General features: G+C 39.0%; 1 protein-coding gene across 5 annotated transcripts in view; it reads left to right on the forward strand.

Annotated features, from left to right (window-relative positions):
- TOM1L1 (target of myb1 like 1 membrane trafficking protein) overlaps window positions 1-21,547 on the forward strand; it is a 24,577-nt gene extending 3,030 nt beyond the window's left edge. For 3 of the 5 annotated variants that reach the window (XM_065693952.1, XM_065693956.1, XM_065693955.1), the window contains 12 exons: window positions 6,551-6,700; window positions 7,114-7,233; window positions 8,636-8,743; window positions 9,446-9,562; window positions 12,968-13,101; window positions 15,508-15,568; window positions 16,976-17,093; window positions 17,938-18,019; window positions 18,534-18,594; window positions 19,340-19,412; window positions 19,688-19,760; window positions 20,463-21,547. In XM_065693952.1, the coding sequence (XP_065550024.1) occupies window positions 6,551-6,700; window positions 7,114-7,233; window positions 8,636-8,743; window positions 9,446-9,562; window positions 12,968-13,101; window positions 15,508-15,568; window positions 16,976-17,093; window positions 17,938-18,019; window positions 18,534-18,594; window positions 19,340-19,412; window positions 19,688-19,760; window positions 20,463-20,526 (1,161 nt within the window). In that variant the 3' untranslated portion in view covers window positions 20,527-21,547. The remainder of the gene's footprint in view (window positions 1-6,550; window positions 6,701-7,113; window positions 7,234-8,635; window positions 8,744-9,445; window positions 9,563-12,967; window positions 13,102-15,507; window positions 15,569-16,975; window positions 17,094-17,937; window positions 18,020-18,533; window positions 18,595-19,339; window positions 19,413-19,687; window positions 19,761-20,462) is intronic. The other 2 variants (XM_065693954.1, XM_065693953.1) reach the window with 2 other exon arrangements.
- The last annotated feature ends 1,032 nt before the right edge of the window (window positions 21,548-22,579 follow it).

Below are 22,579 nucleotides of genomic sequence, written 5' to 3' on the forward strand. Positions count from 1 at the left end.
TTTCTGTCTTTGTTGTTTGTGTGTGCATCACTACCACAGTGCAGATTAGATGGTCTGTTGGCATTCCAGAGATGATACAAATTTGCAGATTTATTGTTGCTTTTTTTTGGGGGGGGGGGGGGGAAGTGTTAACTTTTTTTAAAGTACATGAAAGTAGTATAGTTCTTATTTACTCCAATGGCTGTCCCTCTGTGCATGCCCCACCTTGTTTGTGAAAGATACGGAGGTTGAGTTATTGCATAAAAGCTTCATTTGGCCATTCTATTGCTCGCCTTGTGGTACTGATCCTAGTTAGGCTGAGCAAGGTATGCAGCATGGCACATCCCACATGGAATGTGCACTACCTGTTTTGTAAAGGTGTTATCACATATGAATGAGAAACCTGAATGAAAGGGTAGCAGTGGTGAGTTAAGCAAGGGAGCAAGACTCGTGGTAAGCCACTTAAGATTCAGATGTTACAACTAAAGGTTGGCATAGCTAGGAATATCCTCACTTGAGATAACCTGGCCTCCAGAATCTGACAGTGTTTCTGAACTATCTGAGAGTTTGAGAAATTGTGATTTCAACATAAGATTTAGTGGAGCATGTTCACAAGGTTCTATTTTCCACTGCACTGATAATGTAGGCAGCAGGAAGTTCCTAACACTGTCCTAAGTCCACAGTTCCCAACCTGAATTACTTCTGACTAACAATAGTGCAACTGTCAGAAGAACCATACCATTCCTGTTTTAAGTTGTTGAGGATTTGTCTTTCGTTATTTGTCTAGAAGTGTTTTCTTCGCTATTTCCTTTTTTGAGGTAGTAGAGGCTTGTCTGCATTGCACTTAATAGTATTACTCATGAGTTTGGTATTTGTTGTGCAAAATCATTGTCTATATCAGTATGTGCTGCAAAGTGATTAAGGAAGATAGGTGATTGATAGTGTCAAATTGTAGGTCGCTTAGCAATTGCCCAAGTGTCTCCTGACAAGTTAGAGGTGCAGATAAATGTGTTAAACGTACCAATGTATACCTTCAGCTCATTCCATTTCCGCACTTCTTTCCTGGCTTCCTCCTCCACTGTCTCATGAGTCACCTTTTTGTGTGCTCTGTGTGTTTGCATAACAGAAACACTCGGTTTCCGCTGTAATTGTAATCCCTGTATCAGATCTTTCTTTCTCCTACAGCCTTTGTGCACCTCAGTCCTTCTCTGAACATCTGAAGCAGTCAACTGGAGTTATAATAACCCAGTGTCAACATTTAAGAGCCTTGCTTTGGTTGTTTACTCTGCCGATATGCCCAAGGTGACATTATAGATTAGCTCTTAAGAGCATAGAAGTGGGAGAAGGATCTTGTTTCAGGTGTATACAGCAAAGACCTTTCTCAACCTGGAAGCTCACTGTATTTGCTCACAGATGGGAGTGTGTACCAGGTTTCAGTTGTGCTTGTAGGTCATCACTTTCTCGCAGTCTCTTTACCATTTCATGCCCTTTTCTCCATGTCTGTTCTCACCCACTCACATGTACACGTGTAACTGCCTCCCCAGGCAAACCCATCCTTTTGGCCCAGCTTCTGTTTTCTGACTGCAGGTTTCTTCTCCCTGAGTTCCTTGATTCTTTTATTAATAAGTGCCAGCTTTTCTTCTAATTCTCTTTCTTCATGCTTTTTGTTCTTGTGTAAGATCTTCCATCCTTTGCCTCTCCTTCTGGCCCTGTCTCCTTTTTCTCGTTATCAATCAGTACTGACATCAGTTTAGCATGTGTAAAAGCTTCACTTTGATAACCTCATTGCTGACCATGTGTGACTTTTATCTCCTTTGTTCTCAAATCAGTCTTTCTTTGTGCTGTATCTCCTGGTTTTATGTTCTTGATTGCCTTAATGAAACCGTTACTGTTTCCCATTTTGAAATGCATAGGTTGAAACAGCAAATCATTGCAAATGAAGAAACAGACATAGTTTTCAGTTCCTAAAACACACATACACACTCTTGCAACACTTACCTCTTAATGTTGTTTTTCTCCCAAATTCCTAAAAAATAAGGGCTTTTTTCTTTGAACTGTTATCACCTCTATTTCCTACAGTAAATGTGGTAGTCCTGCTCTTGAGACTGTACACAAAATTGTCTCTCTTACCTGCATTAGATACAGCTAAGAAGGCACCAGATCTACAAATATCTTTTAGTTTGAAATGTACTTTAATCCACTTTTATTTACTCAACCTTGGTATTCTGGAATTTAATCTTTCTAATGAAACTGCTTACAGAGCTTATTCCCAGAGAATACACATGGAGTGAAATGTGCAAGTCTTCATCTGAAGTAGCGCCGCTGCACGTGTTAGCCCTGATTCTGCCATTGAGAGATGTTAAATCTCAACAGTATCTTCCTCCTCCTGGCTCACAGGTGTTGATTTATTTACTTGGAGGAAGAAGGATGAGTGCCAGCTGTATAAGGTGTTGGCTGTAGCTTGACTTTATGTACTTTGATCTGCTGAAGCACAACGTGGTGCTTGTGAAGTCACATGGATAGAGGTGTATGTGTGTCAGCCCATGAAGTTGCTTCATGCACAGTTTGATAAAGCCAAGAAATCAGGCTTGGCAGTGGTGATTTTGCAATCAGAGTGAAGAGGATTAGAACTTCTAAGCGGGAATCCAACAAAGCGTCTATGTGTTATTTGACTCCTTATTGCTAATACACTTTGGATATGTAAACTGTGTTTATGCAGTGAATGCTGAGATGCCTGTTCAGTTGTCTCTGTAGATCTCCCTTGAGTTCGTAGAGCATTTTTGCTCTGATACCTTTAAGGTCTTAGGAGCTGAAGAGCACATGGGGAAGCAGTTTATCAAATGTGTCCCTCTCTGTACTTGTGTCCACACGTACTCTGACATACAAAGCAGTGGATGGAAATATAAGGTGAAGTTATTGTTTCACTTTGCATTGTTGGAAAATTTGTTAGAGGAATTCCTTGGTTATACTTAATGGAGTTTGGTTGTTTTTTTTTATTTTGCCTTGAAAAAAAAATCCTGGTTTTGCTTTTAATATTTTAGAAGTTTTCAAATGTAAAAAAATGTTAGCATCACAGATGCGGTCTTCAGATTTTCCTTTGTTTAATTAACATGTCACAAAGCAGAGGCTCTAAAAAACAAAAGCATGAGAGCGCCCTTCAGCTCCTCTATCAAAAAGTCCTAGTCAATTTTATTACACTTTATGATAAATATGAGCAAAGAGGAAAAGAGAAGGATATTGAGTGGGAGCAAAAGAAATCCATGTTTCAGTGTTAAACATATATGTATATATGTTTACATGTACATATACAAAATCTGAGAAATTCAAGATTTCTGAAAAACATTTTTTAAATGCAGAATCTTGGTAAAATCTATATAGCCACTACACCATAGCTGAGGAAAGGCAGCTGAAAAAGCTGCTTATACAGGTTTATTTTAAATGCTGGCGCTTGGAAATAGTGTCTTACTGTTAAAAAACTCTCTGGGTAGACATCACTTTATGTTTATGTTGTGGTTTAAACAAAAGTAATCCATAAATCATAGAATCATAGAATGGTTAGGGTTGGAAAGGACCTCAAGATCATCTTGTTCCAACCCCCCTGCCATGGGCAGGGAATCACACAGTTGCTCTCTCACACACACCCCCCCCCCCCTTCTTGCCCTCCCCCTGCTCCCAGAGGGATGGAGAGGAGAATCAAAAAGAATGCAGCTCCCACGGGTTGAGATAAGAACAGTTTAGTAACTAAGGTATAACATGAATCACTACTGCTACCACCAATGATAATAATGATAAAGGAAATAACAAGGGGAAAGAATGCCACACCTCAACACCAGCCAACCAATAACTCGCCCCACTCCCCCCAGCCAAGCACCAACCGGTACCTCGTTCCACCCTGCAGTCCCCTAGCCCTTCTGGGGTAACTCTCCGTTACATCCTGGGCATGACATGCTGTGGTATGGAATACCTCTTTGGTCAGTTTGAGTCAGGAGTCCCGTCTCTGCTTCCTCCCGGCCTCCCCTCCTCCCTGGCAGAGCATGAAGCTCGGAAAGTCCTTGGCCAGACCAAACATTTGAGCAGCAACTGAAAACATCGGCGTTATCAGCACTGTTCCCAAGCCAAAAAATCAAAAACACAGCACTGCACTAGCTACTAAGGAGAAGAATTACTGCTACTGCTAAACCAAGGACAGTTTAGTAGAGTGTAATCCTGGAGATGCATTAATGACTTGTTCACTTTGAGTCAGAAAAACAAAGAAGCAAACTGTCCATCTGTGTTTTCTTGCATTCACTTAGGTCTGAGAAATATCCATCACAAACTACATCTATTCATTGCAACTTTATGGTCTGTTCCTGGCTGTTTTAGATGGGCAGAGTCCTACCAATTTCTGAGTGAGATCTCTATTGATAAGGAATGTAGCTGACTTTCTGTTATACCCACCAACTTCTTCCCATCCTGTTTCTGCCTTACAGTTTGTCTTCACCTCTGTTCAGATGCCTTTTATCACTTTAATTCTGTACTGCTGTCACGTGAACCAGAGGGCTTTTACTGCAGCTTGACCCCTGTTTTAGCTCAGTGCAGATCTCTCGGCTGGACATCTGCTATCAGCTAGTCTGGAACATAGCAGCTCTGTCACTTCAAACAGTTCTTGGGTGCTGCCTGTCATTTGCTCTTTAGCCGTTAATGGATTGGTTGAAGTTAACTTGCCAATTCTGTTATTGAAACATGTTTCTATTGAGATACCACTGTGCAATGTGAAACAGTGGTTGACTTGGCCGCCTTGGACCTATTCATTCCAATGGGACTGCTTGAGAAGGTGAAGAACTGTTTGCAACAATAAATAACTATATTGAAATTCTAATGAAAGGTGTTATTAGCACAAAAGTGGCTTGTTCATGAATGGTCTAGTTAAAAATAATTGAGTTAAATTTTTCCTTTTTTTATACCAGTTTAGTTTCACTCTGAGCAACTGGGCTGGACTGGCATAATTGAGTGGAGGATCTAGCCCATTAGTTCAGTACTTTCATTCAAATAGTAAATACCCAGTCTCTTAAGTAGTGAATTAAAAGTGAGTAACATACTAGATTTCCTGTGCACTGGATTGAAAATGTTTTACACAGACCATCTTTGAAGTACTGCACAAGCAAATGGCTTGGCTTATTAGCATATGTTTCATGTACTCTTTCAAATGAAAAATAATGATTCGAGCCAGGAATTTTTTGTAATTATCTCTCAGTTAGTTGTTTTTTTGCACAGCAGTCTGCCAGCATCTCTTTGTTCTACCCTGTTTTCATTTCAGCAATTTATTTTCTTCTGGTCTTAAACCTGTTTTCCCATAAGTTCCTGATCATGCTGGGAGAAAAATCCCCAAATCCTGAGGCTAGAAAATGAGTTACTAAAATTATTTTGACTTAGTCAAATATAGTCTGCTCTGAACAGGAAAGTATATTTAACCTACTCTTATCAGGATTACAGTAGTGTCCCTTGAAATCTGTGTAGCCCTTTGAGAATATTGTGTGCTTGTTGCATGATTCAAGGGAAGTTTTGTCTTGCATTTGCAAACTTTTGTTAATTTCAACTCTGCTTTCACCTTTCCATCCTCCTTCTTAAAATAGGAGGAAAAATAAATATATGGTTGAAGAGCAAAAAGCACAGAGTGACTGGTTTTCTCTACTTGGGCCATCGTAGTCCTGTGGTTGATCTCCAGATTTGAGCCAGTCAAGAGAAGGTCTGTTTCTGATTCTGCAACTGATCTGACTAACCCCAGTTTCCTATCAGGACTTGTATTGGCCTGATTTCCGGTGACTGGAATGTAGTGACAGCTTTTGATATCTCTTCTGTAAAATGGGAATTGTAATCAGGCATCTCCAGGTGTACAAGGGAGAAGTATTATGTCATTATCGCATACTGCTCTATTTCGTAGCTCAGACATGTTGCTTGCAGGGATCCTACTCTGAGCATTCCAAGTAGAGTTTTGGGAGTAGACTTTTTTCATAAAGATGAATCTGACGGTTGGAACAATTCAACTATTCTGTTTCAAATCAATGTGACCTTTAAAACATGTGAAGAAATTGTACTCCGAGATGTTGAATTTGTTCTTTTCTATTTTTTCATTTGTCTGTCTCTCACAGGGCAGATTACAAGAGAGGCATTTAGTAATCTTCTTATTTTCTCCTTTAAGAGTTCTTCAGAGTCTGTCAGCCCAGTGTACCTCTATGCTAGGCAGTGAATTAATTCTACTATCAAATCTGTGATTTCATGGTGTTAAGGTACCGTATGTGCAATAATTGCCATGACATGGAAACAAGTGTGAACATACTTCCTTCTTAAAAATAGTATAACTCTGGCGAACACATGTAATTTAGTATTGTGTTAGGTATTTGTGCACACGGTGAGTTACTCTTTCCCTGTAGTAACCTCATCAAACATTCTAGTGAGATATCTAGGTGCATATAATCTGTTCATATCTATTTCCTCATACCACCTTGGAACAAATTAAACAAAAGGACACAAAAGCAGTCAAGTTGGCTTTTATTCCTAGTATCTGTGTAACCGAAGCTTTTTGTGTGTGCAGCTGCTTGACATGTGTATAGAGAACTGTGGCCCAAGATTCCAGTCTTTGGTTGTGAAGAAAGATTTCTGTAAGGACAAGCTAGTGAAATTACTGAATCCAAGATATAATCTGCCAATTGACATGCAGGAGAAAATCTTGTCCTTCATCATGGTAAGTCTAAAGTAAACAGTACATGTTTGTGTCTCTGCTATATGGTAAACATTTAGTGTTGCAGCCCATTTATGTACTGCAACATACTCATGGGAACCTTTTCATAAAGCAGACTTTATTCTCGCTGCTTCATGCATGAGCAGCCCAAACTGGAAGACAAAGGGAGAGAACTGGAAAACTGTCAACCTCCACCTTTTATATTCCCTTCCCAGTCTGCGTTTGTGCTCCCACTGTGGTTGCATGTAGCAAGCAGGATGATAGAGCTCTTGTGGTTCCTGCTGCTTTGAATGTGGAGTTAGCTGGAGTGGATGGAGGACATGACCTGCCTTTAGGACTGTGTTTTAGAAACACTTGTCTGACCCACTGACTGTCCATTTCTGTTCTTATTACTGTTCTTGTTACTTTAAAACTAGACATGGGCCCGAGGTTTCCCAGGAACTGTGGATGTGAGCGAAGTAAAAGAAGTTTACCTAGAGTTGCTGAAGAAAGGAGTGGAGTTTCCATCTTCTGACACCAGCAGAGGGGGACCTAAGGTGGGATTGCACAAGGATATTTCATTATCCATTGTAAATCAGAAACAGGATGTGTTTATTGTATGAGCTCTGTAGACAAAGCAGGTGTGTCTGTTTTGTTTTTATTTAAGTGCTCCAGGGCAGAATATGACCAACCTACTTAAGCATGTGAGCAGGAATCGGTGTCAATTATAGCAGCTAAGATAACAACAAAGAAACCTGGCCTATATAATAGTTTATTTCAAACTGCAGATTAGTGACTATGTTCTCAAAAAGGAAGCATCTCTCTTGAGACTTTTGAAATGTCTGAAGGGTTTGGGCACACTGTTTATCTCAAGATGAATGAGAGCTGAGTGTTCTAAACTTGTCAACTTCTGAAGGCCTCAACTAAAAGGAGTAAGATTTTTATGAAAACATATACTGTTCAGAATATAAACATTATCTACCTTTAAAATTAAGCCAAGGAAGGTAGGAACCTATAAGAAGAGAATGTTGTTTGTATCTTCAGCTGTTTGCACAGGAGTTTTGGGAAGTGTGAAAACCATCGGCCAATTGCAGTTGCAGAATTGGATGTCTATAATCAGTGCAGACAGGAATGACTCGGATTTATCCTAAGTTTGATTTGATGATTGGATAGTGGGATGCACAAAAGCTTATGTATGTAAAGATTGTTTGAACAAGCTGTGTGAAGAATGTTCTGAATAAACAATATTGTTTTTCTCACCAAGTACAGTACAGATGATACATGTCTACCACATGTATGTGCCAATTCAAGTCGGTGGTAAACCTTCTGCTGATCTTGGCAGCACCAGACCTTGAGCACAGTTTTCACCTCACTCTCTAGGAAGTGAAGGACATGGATGTGTGTAGTCTTCTGCACATGGGGTTTTGGATTTGGATTTATTTTGTCTCATAGCAGTCAGTTCAAATGCCATGCAAGTGAAGCCTTCTGCAGATAAAGCGCTCCAGCTTTTCAATCTGTAAGGCCTTTGTAGTTTGTTATCTGGAAACACCCAGACTTCAGCTCCCAACTTTTCCACTGCTTCTAAGTGTGATTACATTCTAACGTATCCTTTGTTATAAAATTGCAGTGGCGCTTTGGGAAGGACTCTTGGCTGTTAGATGGCTTAAGAGCTCAAGGAGCTAGCCTGTTCTTAGCCATTCCCACTTTTTCCGTGTTAGAATTTGCTTCAAAACCCATTTAAAAGATATCTGAATTCCAAAACTCATTTAATTACAAAATAACCATTAGATTTATTCCTGTAAATAGAACCTTGCTCAACAAATTTCCTGTGAGCACTGGTCATGAGAAAGCCAATGCCCAGTTGTCTGGTCTGACAAAGATATTTTGGAGCTGTCTCATCAGTACGTCTGCTTCAATTCTTTTGTTAAACCTGAGCTCTGTTCCTTTGTCTTTCTGCAGACTTCATCTCAGCCTTCTACAAAGTCATCACCATCTTCTTCTAGTACTCCAAAACAGCCTTCACCACCTCTTCCCACAGGCCCAACACTGTTCTTGACTCCTGATCAGGTGCAGTACTGCAGGTTTGGAGGATGGTGGGTCCACTTGAAATGTAGTGCTGATGTGTGATTTAAACAGCCTGGACATATAGACCACCAGATGCAGTGAAGAATGCACTGGAAGGGACCATAAGTTCAAGTGGCATAGCTCTATATTCACAGTTTTAGGTCCATTCTCCTGAAGATCTTTTATATGGTGGTGTGCCAAAGCAAACTACGCAGAAGTGAGTTCAATAAATGATAGGCTGCATCCCAACCAAAAAGTGGAATCGTTTACTCAAGTATGAGAATACCTAATGATGTCTTAACAGTGTTGTCATGCAAGTTGATGAAGGTTACTTCAAAGATAAGTGAGAAAGCCAAACTTACTTTTGTATAAGATTTGTGTGAAGAGACTGTTCCAAAAAGCAGGTAGGAAAGAACAGTTCCCTTCCTGCTTGGCCTGTAGTTAACTGAAAAGAGTAACAGTAACATTAGTGAGAAGGATTAACTGCTAGGAAAGTTAATAGCACTATCTGACTTGGATCTTAGTTTGATTGCACATATAAAAGCTGAGCTGATTCCATTCATTTTCATGGTATATCACCAGAGTGAAATAATGGTAATGAGGCTTATATTATACCTAATGGTGAAGAAAGTACATATTAGAGATAAGAATTATTCTGCTCGCTCTTTTCACCTATATAATATTCTGTCCTGTTGACCCCAACAGATTGGGAAACTGTACAGTGAACTGGATATGGCAAAAACAAACGTGAGAGTCATGTCATCAATACTGAAAGAAAATGTCCCTGGCTCTGAAAATCCAGATGACATGAATCTTTTACAGGTATAAGAATTCATTGGTGGGGTATATTGGTTTGGTTTAGTTAAAGTTGATTTTAAAATGTGTTATATCCTTTCTTTTAACATCTGGATTCAGATTGCCAAATGGAAACCAACAACAGGTTTCTGTCACTGGTTTTGCTCAGCTTTCTCTTGTTTCTTTCACCTTCCCTGACATCTACGTAGTCAGGAAAAGACAATAAAGCTTGCAATGCAAATTGAAGCTCTAGGGAATTCCAAGGGCAAAGGAATTTCATAATGGAGCGTTCTCTGTTAAGCACGTTCTGTCAAACAGCCCGGAGAACATTCCAGTTGAACGCGGTTGCCTTGTGGGTAAATAGATGATAACACATTCTCTCTCCCTCATATCCGTCCTGGAGTTTTCAGTGCTCTCTTTATTATTACCAGTACCTTAAAGGCAGTGAAGAATATGAAGCATTGGTTTTAAGTGCGTGACCTCAAAGACTGGGAGCTTGCTGTGCCATGGATGACTCCATGTGCTCTTAAAGTGTAGCCTAAAGGAAGCATATTGCAACAGTCTAGTTTAGATTTGATGGTGAACATGAAGATGTTCTTTCTGTGATTTCTTCTACTTGGTTGTCCTATATTTTCTATTATAAATACTAAAAATGCATTATTACTTTGGCATTTCAAGTGACCTGTGTCAGTAGACATTCTTCTGTTTCATGTTGTCTGCAAGAATTTAAAAAGCTTTTATCACATCCTTCTGTTTCTAAACTTGTTTCCAAACACCTAGGATGAGGAAGTATTTTGGATACTTTGTCAGCATTGAACGTGTTGGAGAGTTGATCTAATTTTTGCAATCCTTCAGTGTGCTCTTGCTCAGTGGAGAATATTTCCTTTGCAAGGAACCTTTATTGGTTGGTTTACTTTCAAGGTTGTGCTGTTCATCTGTGTCCATTTATGGACTGGCTCACAACTGGAGGTTAGATACAGTGAGATGGCATTGCCGTCTAACATCTTTAATGACAGGCAGTGCTGAGGAAACCAGATAGGAGACAGATGCCATCTTTCCAGGGGTTTTGCTCTCCTGGATATTCCTCGCAACTCCAACACTGTATGTCTTGCAGAGATTTGTGGAACTACGAGTCCAAAGAGGGAGAGCCTGCGAAGTGAGGGGCTGAGGAGAGTAGACTTTTTACACAGGCAAAATAGATTGCAGAGGGCTTGCTTTGCCTACGCTAGAGGGCTTATCGTAGCTTGTTCCAGCACTGGACACCACCTAGGCAGCTAATCCATGGCTGTTCTGTGCACATTACTTCTGTAGTGAAGTACACCAAGGAGGTTGCCAAGGTGCAGACTGGCCTTAATGATTTAACCAGCCCTAGGTGGGAGAATGCACTGGTTTAATATACTCTGTCCTGTCCATAACAAAGCAAGTGCTTCTGGTTGCAAACACGAAAAGTATGTCTTTGATTTCTTGTCTCCTACTGTGGCCCTTCTGCATGTGGGTGCACATATTAGGTTGCCCGCAGTACACCAGTGGATTCTTATTGACACTCCCAGTAATAAAATTGTTGGCAAAAGTCTGAGGACAGGGTGTGGAGTTCCCATTTGTGGGAGAGTGACTGAAAATTCATTCCTTCTATGTTAATTTCACTGTTGTTGTTTCTGTTCTTTTCTGCTGTGCACTGAGTAGTATAAAGCATCAAGCATGGCTAGCTTGTTCCTTTAACAGTGTTTAATGTTCCCCTTTGTTTGTGGCTCTACTTGGATTAGGCTTTTGTTGTCAGAGAACAAAGTCCTTTATTAAAAAAGCTGCTTGTTTAGCCTTTGAGAGAGCTGGAGACATTAATTTCAGTCCTGATTATCTGGAGTCCCTCAATAAAAACTCGTAACAGGGTAAACTTGATCAGTGCAATGTATTTTCAGTTCTGCAGCTTCATTAGTGGCTAGGCTCCTCCCTTTCTCCACCCTGTTTTGGACAAGGCAGATCTCAGTTGAAATAATGTGCTGACCAGGAGCAGTAGTTAAAGAATAGCTAAAGCTCAGTGTCAGCAAAGAAGAGTAACAAACTTTCGTAGTGGGTAGTGAATAGATGTACTTGATGGACATGCAAGAATTTGGGTCCAGGTCATCAGCTGGTAAGAATTAGTACAAATTCATTGGAATCACTGGTGATTGTTATTCCAGCTGGTCATCCACCACTGTAAAACTCCAGCTTTCAGAACAGAAGAGTGCCTGCACCTTTGTGGGTAGGAGCAAAGTGTAGTAAATCTGTGCTACAAAAAACAAGTGTCTCAATTTCTTCTCTGTTGAATGTGGATATTTATAAAGGAGCTGGTCTGCCTGTATAATGGAGTCATAAGAAATACACATTTTTTTAAATGGTAGTAAAGTCTGGAGTTACAGAGGTTGTAAATTTAATTACAGACATTAAGCTGAATACATTTTTGTATGTTTTATCCTGGGCTATGAAGATGCAGTGCTGAAAGGTGCAGTACTCTGTAATCCTTTTGCAGATTTGGCAAAGGGGTGCAAAACTGGGCTTTTATTACATAAATAAAAGCATTTACTTATGTGAAGTATATGGGTTTTGAGGGGAAAATTAGTCTGAAAAGAATACCAGAGCAATTTCTGAATAGCAATATGCAAATGGAGTAATTTTCTCTCTTTTTTTTCTTCTTTTCCTGACACAGAGCCAGCATTTGCAAATGCACACTGGGGGGTAAAAAATGTTGGCTTGAGTTGCAGTTCCTGTTGCTAAAGAATTTGTTTCTTTGAGCATGCAAAATCTGCAGTGGAGAGGAATATAAATAAACTGTCTTCTATTTCAACTAGCGATAGGGCAGAATTCTGTTCAACAAACTCATAATTCTATCAGTTGATTCTGCTGGGTTTGTGTTATGTCCTCATAAGGTGAACAGATTTAAGTGCTGCCAAACTTTCCCACTTAAGGGAATAGCTAGACTGGTGTCATGGAGCACTTCTATCTTTTTGATTACTATTGTCTTTTCTTCAAGCAGATGTTGATCAGGATCACATCCATTACATCCATGTGAAGTATCCTGCTGAGTTTAATCAGCTGCAAACAGGATCAAATCAAATTTGTTCTGCATCACCGAGAGGGGTCTTCATGATTTTGCGATTTGTAATTTAGACTTTAGAGACAGATATATCTTGAGAAATAAAGGTGGGTCAGGAGGTAGGGATTGGGTAGGAGTGCTGGTAGTGATGATAGGAGTTGTCAGCCTGCATTGCAGAGATCAAAGACATGAAAATTATGCTATTTGCAATGTTTGGTATGCAGGTGGTTTGTGTAAATTAGGGAATGTTTCACATGAGGCTGCAGAGCTCAAGTGTCTTATCATCCTTCTACAGAACTGACAAGCTGGGAGACACAGTTACGATTTATATATTTCTTTTTTTCTTCCTCTGCCTTGGGCAGAAACTGTATAAGACCTGTCGGATGATGCAGGAGAGGATCATGGATTTGTTGGTGACAGTGGAGAATGAAGATGTGATAGTTGAGTTAATACAAGTAAATGAAGATCTGAATGATGTTCTCCTGGGACATGAGAGGTAAGTAAGTACATAGCCTCTCTCCTCCCACTTGGTATCTTCACTGAGTAAGTGTACTTCATAGATGCAGATAGTCCTTACATTTAATGTTGATCCTCCACAAGGAGACATATTTTTACACTTAAATCCAGAAAAAAAAGTTATTCAAAAGGAGAAACCTATGTATTTGCCTGCTCCCAATCACCTCAGAAATGATTAACAAAGGTAGTTGGAAAACCATTAGAATGGGTTAAAACAAGTTAACAGCACAGACAGGAAGTCAGATGGAGGCACACAAAAACCATTTAGGAGTTTAACATTCCTTTTCGGTAGCACAGAGTGAATTTGTCATCAGTGTGCTGCAAGCCCCTTGGTACTGATGATGGTCCTTATCTCTGCTATAAGTGTATATGCTTCCAGAAAAGAACACTTTTCTCCTTTCTAAACAACTTTGACAGCTTTATTGGAGAAATCAGCTATGGAGTAGCCTCCTTGCATGCTTAAGACTTGCTTGCTTTTCTCAGCTAGATTGAAACATGCTGTTCTACTTATCTTACAGCAGAAAATGTTTTTCTTTCACATGTGGAAGCAAGAGTGCTTGCTTTGACATCCTGTATATTTGTTTGTTTACATCATTGGTAGCATGACTGGATGCCAGCAAAACTGAAAATAATTTTAAACTCAAAATTCCAGTATTATCCCCCAAAATATTACAAGTATACTCATGGAGAGTATTCTGGTTTAATAGGAGTTAGCCTTCTGTGTTAAGTAGTTGATCTCTTCCATGGCAAAGATACGCTCTAGAAATCATTATGCATCAAGTGCAGTGGTTTTTCACAGATTTAGAGAATCTTGTCATCTTTACTTTTTAATCCTTTTCTGAACTCTGCGCTGAAAATATCACTGATTCTTCTGAGTGTTGTGGCACAAACTTTGGGCCTAATCTTGATAACATTTGGCTTTCATTTACCCTTAAATCTTATGTCTACATCAGTGTTGGCATATTTTACAGTAACTGCCCTGGAAGAATTGTGTTATCACTTCTTGCTTTAGGAAGTTTTTCATTTTAGTAAAGCAAAAACAGAATTCCGTTTAGCTTCTGTAAGTCCACTGAAATCAGATGTGGGCTTATGTTTTTGTTACAACTGAATACTGGCAAGGCCAAGAACTTCTTCAGCTATGAGTTACAGATTGTGGGTACAATTCAAGAAATTCCTTATGAATGACTTGCCTGGTGACTGAAGGAGCAATTAACTTGCCATAGTGAGACTGAACAGAAAACTGCAGCTTTTTAGTACTGTACTGGTATGGTTTAATGGACCCTAATGAGTCTTCCTGGGTGCAGTTGCATTGCACTTGAGAGTTGCTAAATATTAAAATGTGTTCAGTTAATGTTTGCTGCAGAAGATTGGTTCTATGGAACTCCCTCTGTGCAATGAAATATGTAAAGGACAAACTGATTTTAACCAGCTGCATCTGTTTCATACTATGTGTATTGTTTGAAGACAAGTTATGCTGCATTCTCTGTTTCTCATTATTAATGTGGAGTCCAAATTAAATCCGGAACAATCACCGTTGTGCAATGAACATGGATGGATGTAACAATGACTCCCTCTAGTGGCTCCAACAACTTGCATGTTCTGCCTGTATTTCAGATCAATATATCATGTTCTGCAGTTGGAAAGCTGTTCGAGTTTTTTCCTTCTGTTCCTCCTTGCATTATACTGTCTTATGTGGGCCTTGCTAGTATGGTAACCCTGAATAGCTAGTGCAGTTGTATAGACAGTCTCATAGCCATACCACTTAGGGTCTTATTTCTGAAATGGGTTGACCTTATGAATGCTGAATATCACATGGCTGGGTCTCCTTTGGACCCTGTGTAGCACTGTTATTACTCCTAGTACATAAATATTTCTGCAGGTGGATTTCCCACACACACACTTTTTACAAATGCCTAAAGTAATGAGCAGGCTGCATACCACAATAGTCATGTGGTTTGTCCTGAGATGGCAGGAGGGAATGTGGGGACCACTGAGGACAGAAAGTTTCCTGGGACTCAGCTGGAAGCGTGTTCTGGTCGGAAGGAGCCAGGTTTGGCACAGTGGGTGTTCATAGTTAACTACCCTGGTATGAACAGAGGCAAACTTTGTCAGCTATGCCTCGATTTTATTTTGGAAGAAACAGATGGCTGTCTCCACAAGTAAGCCCAAGAACAAGCTGATTGGTGTTAGTTTAGGTGATTGGAGGACCACAGCTCTGGGGAAGAGTCTAGTGCAGAGACAAGTGCCCCACAGAAAAGCACCTGTAGTGGTTGTTTGGCACCTCTGGAGTCTTGATAATCAAAACTTTGGTTGTATCTGGTTTATAGTTTTATGAATGACTTCACAGAAATGCAAGAATGAATATCTAATACTGCAACTTCAACAGGTTCTCCCGAAACAGAGTGCGTTTTTTGGAGAATCAGAGGATACAACGTGAGCGCGAAGAGGTGAGTAATTACAGATGAACTGCTGGGCTGTAAGTATTCTTTTTTTCTGTTCATCATGAAAAATACACTTTTGATATATGCAGAACTTTATTCTCTAGTTGAAGTAGAGGAGACAACAGGCTGTTTAGAAAGATCTTGCTAATCTTTCTAAAGTCTAACTTGTAGAATTTCATGCAGATTCTTTTAACTGAAGTAGCAAATAATGTCAAATCTAAGATGGAAGCTTGGGTAGGAAAAATGAGAGATCTATTCAAATGCTGATTTAGTACCTCTACAGCCCAGCAGTACTATCTGCCATCTACAAAATGAGGAGCCATCATGTTTCTTTTCATCCATTCTCAGTTAGGCATTTTATAGGCCGAAATACTATTACACTATTAAAACTCACTATTCCTGATGGGTTTTTTTTCCCCTGAGTCAAAGCTTTTTCTGAATTGTGAATAATGGCTTGTAGCAAATCTTTAATGACTATCCTTTATTGATTGCTAATTATGGTTGTTAATTATATTGCCCACAGTAGTTTTGCACATGTTTCAGTTTCTGCTAAGCCGTAACGTCTCATCATTTAGAGCTCAATATGAAAATGACTGCATGGTGAATGCTGAAATACAGCTGACAATTAAAAAAAGGTAGAAGGTGATCTTGTTTTCCTTGAAAAGCCACTACAACTGCATTCTGGTTATATAGGTGGATGGTTTTGCTTGATGGATGCTCTGTTGGATTAGCTTAATAGTTAAATCATGCAGTCTGTACGTTTTCATTTATTCAGGAGTCCCCAAGTTTAAAATGCATTATCTTTATTTTTAACCTGGTGTGACCAAACCTGTCTGATTCAAGCGTATGAGTTTATTAAAATCTTTGGTTGGCTACATTTTTAATTCTAACACATTCAGATGGGAAACAAAGGGAACCCTTTTCTGTGTCGTAGGAAACACTGTTGTGATTTTAAACTTTCCCTACCCAAATCAATCTCCTAAGTATGTACCAAACCTCAGTGACACAAATAAAAGGCATGAAAATAATTGTACAGGATCAATCAGAAGATCAGTATCAAACCTGTATCAAACAAGCTCATGGTTACTTTTTAGAATTGAGTTCATTCTATTTCCTACTTCAGAATTGTTTTCCTTAGTCTTTTGAAATAGCAACTTGAAATAGCTGAAACGGATCTTCTCTGGAAAGCACTTTTTGTTTCACTAGCTATCTTACACACACACACACACACACACACACACACAGAAAATCCTGGTATTCTCTCATACTTAAAATGATAATATTATGATTTTAAAAGTTTATGTTCTGTGGAAAAAAAACCCCACAATTTGTTCAAGCTGTACAAGTTCCTCTAAAAAACCCAACCAACCAAACCAACCCAAACAAAAACTTTATTCCTTTTCAAATGTTAAGCTCTACAGGAAACAACCATCTGCTCCCTCAAGTGATCTACTTGACCTCTCCTTGGATTTGCCATCTGCTGTGTCTGCAGTGGTGCTTATTGACTCTGCAGCATCTCCTTCAGGCCGTAGTAAGTGATGCATATTTCTCTTGCAGTTTGGTTTCTAAAGCTTCACCAACAGTGGAGCAATCAAGTTCCTTACAAGAAAGAAAACAAAGATACTGCTTGACTTTAAGGCTGCTCCTTAAATCTCCTTAAAAGGAGAACTGATGTGTGTACATGGAGAAAAAATGTAAGTTACCATAAGGTTGCCTGTGATTTGTTTATGGTGGAAGCAATAATCTTCCCCCTGTTACATAAATTTGCACAGTAGAACATGCTCTGTTTTCTGTTACAGTGAAGCCTGTAAAACAGTCTGGTCATTGCTTATTCTGTAGACCTGGAGAAAAGAAACACAGATGTCCTTGATGTCCTGAGTTTTCAGGAGACAGTGTTAGAAACAGTTCACTTTGAGAAAGGTACTCATCTCCTCTAACTTTAGACTTCTTTCTTAGTTAGAGGAGTGAGTAAAGACCCTAAGTTTGGTACCCTGCATGACTGTTTGCAGAAGACCCTCCTTTATTCACTCTAGGGGAGTTCATATACTGAAGTTAAAGGTGTGACTGTTCCTCCAGGAATGAATGCCTGTAATTCTATTTTAATCTTTTAGAGATAGTGAAAGAAGCTTTAAGTGGTATCTACAATGTACAGCACTACTGATTTTGTTCTGACATTTTAAGGAGATAAATACATTGCATCCAAAACCTCCTCTTAGTTATTCAAATTTTGCCTTTCATGTTATAAACAGCAATTTGTTTCAGACACTTTATATGCCTTCCAAACAAAACTTTGCCCTTTCAGTGTTCATAGTACAAGTAACTAACATTTGCTTAATAATGTTTAAGTGATCATTAATTATCACTTTGAATTTCAGATGGTGTATCTGCACGCCCTGAAGACAAAACCAAGCATCATCCATCAATTTATCCACAGCTAGATTTAGCTCAGCAATTCCCGTGAGTAATCTCTTACCAAGAAATGGTAACAGACAACAGATCTTCAGAGGTATCAGTACTCCACAATTCATCTTCTGAGTTTATAGAAAGCCCTGAGAACACAGATTTTCTACTTTTACACATTAGTTCATTAAAACAAGTGAAAACTGCCTGTATGCCAGACATTGCTTAACATGCTTAAAAATACACCTGCAGCATTATTTAGTCATAGACATGAATTTATCTCAACAGTCAAAACATTCTTGAGATACCTAGGGCTTTGTTGTGTTGCCAGTGCTGCGGTGAAAGGGATAAACAGATGAATTGTACAGGTCAGTAAGAATAGTTCAAGATGAGAGGTGTCCTTGTAGTTCCTTAACTTCAGTGTGAATGGGACACTAGCCCACCTGCCCATTCTGCTCTCAGTTGTGACATAAGGTAAAGACAGACCAGCTAAAACATAACGTAACAATCAGAATGTACAGTTTTAATAGTTTCTCAGTTACTGCCAATGTGTTATATTACTCTCTCCTAGATTTGCAGCTGAAGCATCAAAAAATAGTGTCAGTGATCCAGCTGAACACACATACAGCAATGTGAGTAGTGCTCATGTTCAGAATAATCATAAGCTGTCAGAATGAAAACTGTTAGGATTTACCCTGACTGCTGTCCAAATGGGATACAAAGGTCTCTTCTCTATTTGTGACCAGGCCAGCTTTCCACTCTTGGTACCACAGATGCTAATATGGAAGTATGTTTTCTTGGGTCCAGCATAATCACAGGGGAGTTTGCAGAAAGCAGTTCCTCTATTATTTGAGTTTAATCTGTTGCTTTGTGAAGCAAGCTGAGAACTCCTTCTGCTGCCATTATGTTACACTGGTGTATTTCCTCTCTCAAATAAGTTATTAAAAAAACCCCAAAACCTAAAATGAATATGAATTAAAAAAAGAATATGATGAAGGGGCTTGGAAGTAATTTTAGGAATTCCATGCTGTCCTGTGGTAGACAGCACGAAATAGAAAAGATGAGAAGCAGTCCCCAAGCTCATGCGCATATTCCCTACTTTAAACCACAAGTAAAAGCAGATGCCTGTATTGTGAATACTGTGGTCTTTGTGTAGTGTAACAAATTACACAGAAGTACATTATACAAGTGTGCTGTAGCTAACACTAAGAGATGTTTTGATGTTTGTGTGCAGAATCAAGGTTAATAAGATTGATTACTGTTGGCCTTAGAATTTATGTGATAGAGTCTAATGATAAGTCAGCAGGTACAGAAGTTAGGTCAAACCAGTTCTCACAGAAGAGTCTCTTTATGTGGTCTTTTGCTTGATGTCCTTAGTTGGCGACTGTCTTAAGCCCAGTGCCTCTGAATCCAGGACAAACTACACCATCAAATGAACTGTCAGCAGCAGGTAATACTTACTGCAGACCACTTAACTTCTACAGAGATACGTTTTTCTTGTTAGAACTTAAGGGCTGCATAATGGCTGTTAAAGACGGGGTGCAACAAGCATTGATGAAATCTCGTATTACTCATAGCTTCTCTTATACGTATCTGTGTATAAGCAACTAGATTCATAAGAGATAATCTGCTACTTTCAGGAAGATACACAAAAGTAACATGCAGCAAGCGTGCTTTTCATTTACATTTAAATCTGTATTGTATCTACCTCTCTTTATTCTTCAGCTGCATCAAAGAACAAGGCACAATCATCTCATTACTATGAGATAATGGAATTTGATCCCTTGGCTCCTACTGAGTAAGTAACTTTTACAATAGCTAATAATACAGTTGTCTTAGGTGCCAAAGGCAGGAAAGCTTTTTTCTTCTAAGTGAGAAAACACGTCATGCTACTTAGGCTGAGTTGGGTGGCCAGCTGGATTGCTAATGTAAATGAGAGTGGCTGTGTTTTGTACATTTTATTCCAGTATTTCTGGCATGACGAATTAAGGAATAAGCTCTTATATGTTCATTAAACAGCATCTGTAAAAATGGTGGAGTCAAACACAGTCTCATAAAATCCTCTCCAGTGATAGAAAATTAATATAAAACTAAACTGATGGCAGAACTCTCCTTTTGTACCAGTAATTTGTAAAAAATTTGAGCCATTGACACAAAACTTATTTCTGAGGAATTCTGATGTAGAAAAAATCTCATCAAAGGTTTCTCTTTTTAATTGCACACCACACGGTATGCTTTTGCCATTTGCATTTTGTTTTCCTGTTCCCAAATTTATTTCAGTGGAAGTGACCACGTCCAAAGGTGTCTCATCAAAAAATGTATTGTCACAGACACATCATAGGATTTGCTCCTTGTTTCCATGGAAACCTGGGCATCCTGCAGCTGGTGCTGCTCCGTTAGGCAAACACTACACGTTCTTGGCAGTTCATGGTTTTGTTGGTGCACTTTGTCAAGGTGAAACAAATGTGATGTTGGAGTTGCCCTGTTCCTCTTCTTTCAGAGCTGTTTATGAAGAAATTGATGTTGTGCTGAAGGCGGAAGCTAAAAAGAGTACCGAATGCTGAAGGTGAAGGTGAAGTTTTTTGCTGAATGCAGGTTATTCTCTGATGCTGGCCCTGTGCAGTTCTTCCTGTAACATAGAAGTGAATAACAGAACAGGTTTTGTGTTTAGACATAGTATTCCAATACTTGTTTATTGAGCTGTGTGGAAGTTGAAGTGTTCCTTAGTTCTACACCTTGATAACTTGTCCTCAGTGTTCAACTGTGTCTTCTTCAAGGTGACTTTCGTGATTTATTTTTCAAGCATTTTGAGGGCCTTTAAAATATGATTTCCAAATTCATCTGTGTATCAGGTAACACTTGACACAAACAAAAAGGATGTTAGGTGTACAGAATCTGTGAACCCAGTTTCTGTTTCGGCCTCATTGCTGTCCATGTTTACCTCACTAAAAGTTTAAGGGGGCTTTGGTATGTAGGATGCTGATAGATGTCTGAAGACATGCAGTGTTAACTCTCCTACATTCATATTCTGAATACAGGTTTTTTCCTCCTACAAGCCCACAATATAGTTGGATTTTTGTCTTCATAAGAACCTGAGCTGGGACTTGAGGTGCTGTCATCCATGATAAGCGGAACAGAAAAACCCCTGCTTGTTCCATTGTTGTTGTTACTCTTATTTACTCAGTAAATATTGGAGGGGGATGAGTAATTTCTTTCAGTGTTCCTGCCCTGCAGAGGTGATTCTGGTGAAGGAAAAAATAGTCATCTACAATGCAGATGAGCAGTGGTTATCTGTTTAATCTAACTGTGTAACCCTGTTAATAACAATTACCTTGATAATTAAAGTGCCTTATCTATTTTAATGCTGAATGTAAAATGTGCACTTTAACAGGTATAGTTCTCTGAGTTTATAATTGATATAAAGTCTGAGAACTTGGTGTTCATAGCTGATAAGCTAGGGGGTTGTGAAATACTGTATTTTACATGTTCACTATATTAACTGATTTAAGTGATAAATTCTCAGTTGGTTCTGCAACTTTGTAGCATAAAATGCCAAATAAAATGAAATGCTTACTGAGAAGTTAACCCCATCATGTCTTGAGTTTTTGCATGCACATCCCATGAAATACCAAATGTAGATAATACTACATAATAGTAATTATAGTAATAGTAGTAATAGTAATAATAGTAGTAATAGTAATAGTAATAATAGTAAGTAATAGTAGTAATAGTAATAGTAATAGTAATGGTAGTAAGTAATAGTAGTAATAGTAATAGTAATAATAGTAAAATAAGTATCTTACTATTTTTCTTGTATTATTTGCAATGGTCAGGACAGCAGCCTGAGAAGACTGCTGAGCAATGGGATTTGAGGTGGATCGGTTTTTCCCTACAGTTTAGTTGTATTGGTAAAACCCTGGGACACTGAAGCGTAACAGAGTAAGTTATTTCGGTGCAGTGATCCATAATGGATGATTGTGAACTGAACTTTCCATATGTAAAGAAGTAAAATGGCCATAGATAGATGGCAGGGAACTGGCTGATTACTGAGGTCAGGGAACTCGTTTTATGGCTGGAATGTGCTCAGTGGGGGGGGGAAACCCACATTTTTAGGGGACTGGCACTTGCCAGGGAGGGTGCTCCTGTTCTCCTGAAACACGTGGCCAGAATAAAGCAATATGAGAGAACTGTCATAATCAGTTCAGCTTCCAAAAAGGCATTGGACTAAAGACAGCCCAGGTAAGAATTGTTTTATCTAGCCTGGATTCAAAGATTTGTCTTGTTTTTTCTTACTGAAGCATAACTGGCATCATAAAGCTTATTCATACAGATCTGTGTCCCTTGTGTGGGCTCCACGTGTTCTGATGGATAAAATGCTTTAGAAAGATGAAAGAATGAAAAGTTTTAAAACTTTAATAGAATGCAGATGTGACATGAGTATCATCCAGAATCTATTTAATCACCTAATAAGTACATTAGGTGCATTTTAAAGTAATGCATTTTAAAGGTAGTATCCACTTCAAACACTTAAAATTATTGTATGCAAACCTGAGACTGAAGTAACTGCAACTTAGTTCTGATACACACATTGCCTTCTTAGGGTCCAAACAAACCAAC

Source organism: Lathamus discolor, chromosome 13 (genome assembly GCF_037157495.1).
Source record: "Lathamus discolor isolate bLatDis1 chromosome 13, bLatDis1.hap1, whole genome shotgun sequence".
In the NCBI taxonomy this organism is placed as follows: Eukaryota; Metazoa; Chordata; class Aves; order Psittaciformes; family Psittacidae; genus Lathamus; species Lathamus discolor.